This window comes from Mesitornis unicolor, unplaced genomic scaffold, assembly GCF_000695765.1.
Source record: "Mesitornis unicolor isolate BGI_N332 unplaced genomic scaffold, ASM69576v1 scaffold50112, whole genome shotgun sequence".
Lineage (NCBI taxonomy): Eukaryota > Metazoa > Chordata > Aves > Mesitornithiformes > Mesitornithidae > Mesitornis > Mesitornis unicolor.
This window is the reverse complement of record NW_010170810.1, coordinates 15,698-19,382: the sequence shown is the minus strand read 5'-3', so window position 1 is coordinate 19,382 and position 3,685 is coordinate 15,698. Positions and strand designations below refer to the sequence as shown.

General features: G+C 44.2%; 1 protein-coding gene across 1 annotated transcript in view; it reads left to right on the top strand.

Annotated features, from left to right (window-relative positions):
• Positions 1 to 2,721: 2,721 nt before the first annotated feature.
• LOC104537031 (serine incorporator 5-like) overlaps positions 2,722 to 3,685 on the top strand; it is a gene marked incomplete at its 3' end in the record, with an annotated part of 15,652 nt that continues 14,688 nt past the window's right edge. The window contains 2 exon segments of the mRNA XM_010179802.1: positions 2,722 to 2,740; positions 2,743 to 2,915. Of these exon segments, the coding sequence (XP_010178104.1) occupies positions 2,722 to 2,740; positions 2,743 to 2,915 (192 nt within the window).

Here is a 3,685-nt window from a genome sequence, read left to right as displayed (position 1 = left end):
GATCATTAAGGTCTCTATAAGTAATGTGGAACAGTGCATTAATGAGCTATATATTCTGTTTAAGTATTTGTTGCTTTAAATAGTAGCTCCAGGGACTCAGGACTGGAATAGCAGATGCATTGCTGGACACAGATGAGGTTTCACTGGCAGACCTCTCTAGCACCTGGCTTAGGAAGATGTTGTTCCACTTACAAATGCCAATGCTGCATGCCTTTTTACTTCCGTACTGTATTTTTTAACATTACAGTGACTGTGGCCAGCAGTTGAGGTTCAGTGTTGGATACTTTGGATCTGGCTTATAGACACTGAAAGGACTTTTAGTCTTAATCTTTTATTTTTTTTTCCATAATTCTGAAGTGGATGGATTATACTTTCCTTGTGTGTTTTTGTTTTGAAATGTTATTAGTCCAGTTGTTTGCTGAATCAGTAACTTGCCATAGCTTCCTTATTTCTTGGACTTGTAGTTGATGCTGTAAAAGTTAACTTAGTTTCACTACATATGAAAAATAAAATTGCAATTCAGCCACCACTGCCTTCTATTTTGAAAGTATAGTTGCACAATGTGCTTATACATGTAGTATTTTTAATTTCCAGCTTTGGTGCCAACATGAGCCGATTCTGTTTATTCCCCACAGTTGGAGCTTTGTGTATTTTCGAGACGATTTCTGTTTTGCAGCAGCAGCAGTTTTAGCAGCTGCATGCTTTGAGGCCTCCGTCTTCTCTGGCATGAGATCCTGCGGTGAATTGAGAGGAGGGCAGAGTGGGAGCCAGCTTAGACCATCTCCATTTTACGTCTTCTGCGAACCAGAAAGCTGTCGTGGAGCGAGGCAAGGTCCCGTTCACTACCCCCTTTCTGTGGGGCTGAAGGCAAGCAGCCTTCAGGTAGTCATGGCAAGGAAATTATAAGCTGGGAGTCTTTTCAAGACACTTCTTCAAAATTATTTGGGGCTCTTTGATCAACCAGTCCAGTTGTGAAGCTCTGTGGAGGTATATCAGGTGCACATGTCTGCAGACACATACATGAAACCCCCTCCTGCAGATTGGGCAGTCATTGGTGCTGGAAGAGACAGTGTCCTGGGAAGAAAATAGCACATGGTGGTTTGGCACCTCGAGGCACATACAAGCAAGTGAAGTTTGCCTGGATGGCTCAAATGTGGCACTTGTGCATTTTGAATCCCTTGGCAAGGACTAGAAAAGCCAACATCTTGTACAGCTGCTTGCTGGAAAGCAGGGGAGTCTTACGAACGTTCCCGTGGCCCCTCTTGGAGGCTGGGGCAACAACATCAAAAAGCAGCCTTGGTATGCTCGAGCCCCTGGCACAGCACAGCACCAACCCTGTGGTACACACTGGCCATGGGGAGCCTCTAAATATGGGAGTGCTGAGGGGTTAGGTAGCTCTGGCCTGGCAGCAGTGGGACCTGGAAGAGAGGTTCCCTGCTCCTGGCTGCCTGCTGATGTCCAAAAATCCCTCCTGTGGTTGTGGCTGCTGGGTTAGGCATGGAAGCCATATGAAGCTGCTGCCCATTGCAAGGAAGGGCCTGGCCAAGTATAGTGCTGCATTATGTATAAAAATAAGGCTTATATTTATATTTTTATATATGACTTTTCTAAATGTAGAAGGCAGGGAAGGTGCATGCATGTTTGTAAGTTAATGATACTGCTGACAGTGAGGACATAATGATCAAGCTAGATCTCTTTCAGGATTTATTCAGTACCTTTTTCCCTGTTGAATAAGGCAATTATGTGCTTTTTGCTATGCTTCTTGCTTTTTATCTTGATGGACCCTCAGTTGCAAGTAGAAAAAACCTAAAATACACAAGGAATTCTGTCTCTCACCACTTTCACCTTTGCAAAGTGTTTCTAAATAACAGCGAAGTTGCATTTCTTCTCTGGCTTTCTTCAGTACAAGATGGTGCCATTGTATTTTGGATCCTTCAAGCTCAGCTGTCTTTTACACTGTTTGCAGCATGCCAAGTATTTCCAGGTTCTTTCTCTGCCGCCCAAAATATCTAGAACTGTTAATGTAGTTTTTTGTTTGTTGGCGTGAGTTTGATTTTATTGTAGCTGTTTTTCTGTTTATAAGGCCTTCAGCATAACTATCCCAAAGTGTGGCTTAAACAGTTTTCTCTCTCTCCTTTAATTTTCTCGAAGTCTTTAGTAGCGTAAAGTTCTGTAGCAAAAAAAGTTTTTTGTCTGTGTGTCTACCAGAAAGGGCACCTTATAAAAGGACCATATGGTTCCGGTGAATTGAAATGAATCCGTATGGCTGGTTTTGAAACAAAACCTCCAGCTCGCCTTAGAAACAAGATAGTTTTGTCTGCATGTTAAAAGCAAACAGTTCTGGAGTCTGTGCCCTTGTGCAGATATGCCTTTTCACTGTGGCATGGGGAGAGTGTGTTGCAGGAAACAGAGCCATACCGTGTCAGTGCCTGTTCTGCTGGACGAAACGTGCCAGGACCACCAGCTGCACAGACACAAAAAGAGCCGGATGAGGAAATCGGGAGCGGTTCTTCCTCATCCTCTTCACTCTCATCCCTAGTGTGTGGGAAAGCTAGAAACAGATGTTCTTAAACCTAGCGGCTTCTGATAAACAAGACAGTCTGCTTCCACTTAAATGCTGCTCAGCTGGGAGGAGAGGACTTAAGAAATTCTGGGTTTTACAGGAAGTCTCCCAGCTTCTCTGTCTGACTCTTGCAATAGAAGCCTAAAGGTGGTGATGGAATGACTTGTGGTTTTTGTCTTTGCAGTTGGCCTGCTGCTGTGGTACCGCTGCCTGTTCCCTGTGCTGCAAATGCTGCCCCAAGATAAAACAGTCAACCAGCACCCGCTTTATGTATGCGCTTTACTTCATCCTGGTGACGATCATCTGTTGTGTCATGATGTCAACGACCGTAGCTAATGAAATGAAAACACACGTAAGTAAGAGAGATGAACCCACTGCTGCGCCGGTAGGAAATGGGGCTCCTTCCGCAGCCCTTCATATACAGGGGTGCTCGCTCAGAAGAGGTGGTCTGTTCTCTCCACCCATCCACTGCCAGACTCAGACGGGATGATTTTCCATCCTCAGCCTTTTCCTGTCTGTTGCTTACCCACTGAGTGTGTTTTGCAACAGGAAGAGTCAAGGATCACAGGGCCAGCAGCCTTCCTCCTCTTTCCTTGAGCAGAAACCCGCTACAATGAGACCATCCCAGCTACACGTGTGAAGGCTGTTAGGGAGCATGTTTTAGTAGAACAAATAGGTTCAGTCTAACACTGAGTTCGTCTCTGATGACTTGTTTAGTAGCAGAAGCAGCACATTAGAAAATAATTAAAGAGTTGCATTTATAGTTTCGGTTTTGTGTTCCTGGTGCTATGTGACAGACTGCAATGGACAGTGCTGCAGATGCTTTACAAGAGGTTTTGTTAAGTGTGCATTGAGTCATTCTGTTCACATGGCCTCTAACCACAGCAGATATTGTTCATCTCTAATTGTCTTCCTAATTAAGAAGCTTCAAAAGCATGAAAGGAGCTGTGGCTAGAACTATTTTTTAAAACTGAAGTTTCTTTCAGAGCCTTAATATAACTTTCCTAAGCTAAATGCTCACCACCCTGCTTGTGGTCAGACTGTAGACCTGTTGTACCACATCTTTGGTTTGGTTTCTTAAGCCACCCAAGTTGCTCTCAGTAGAATAAATCCTCTCTCTTT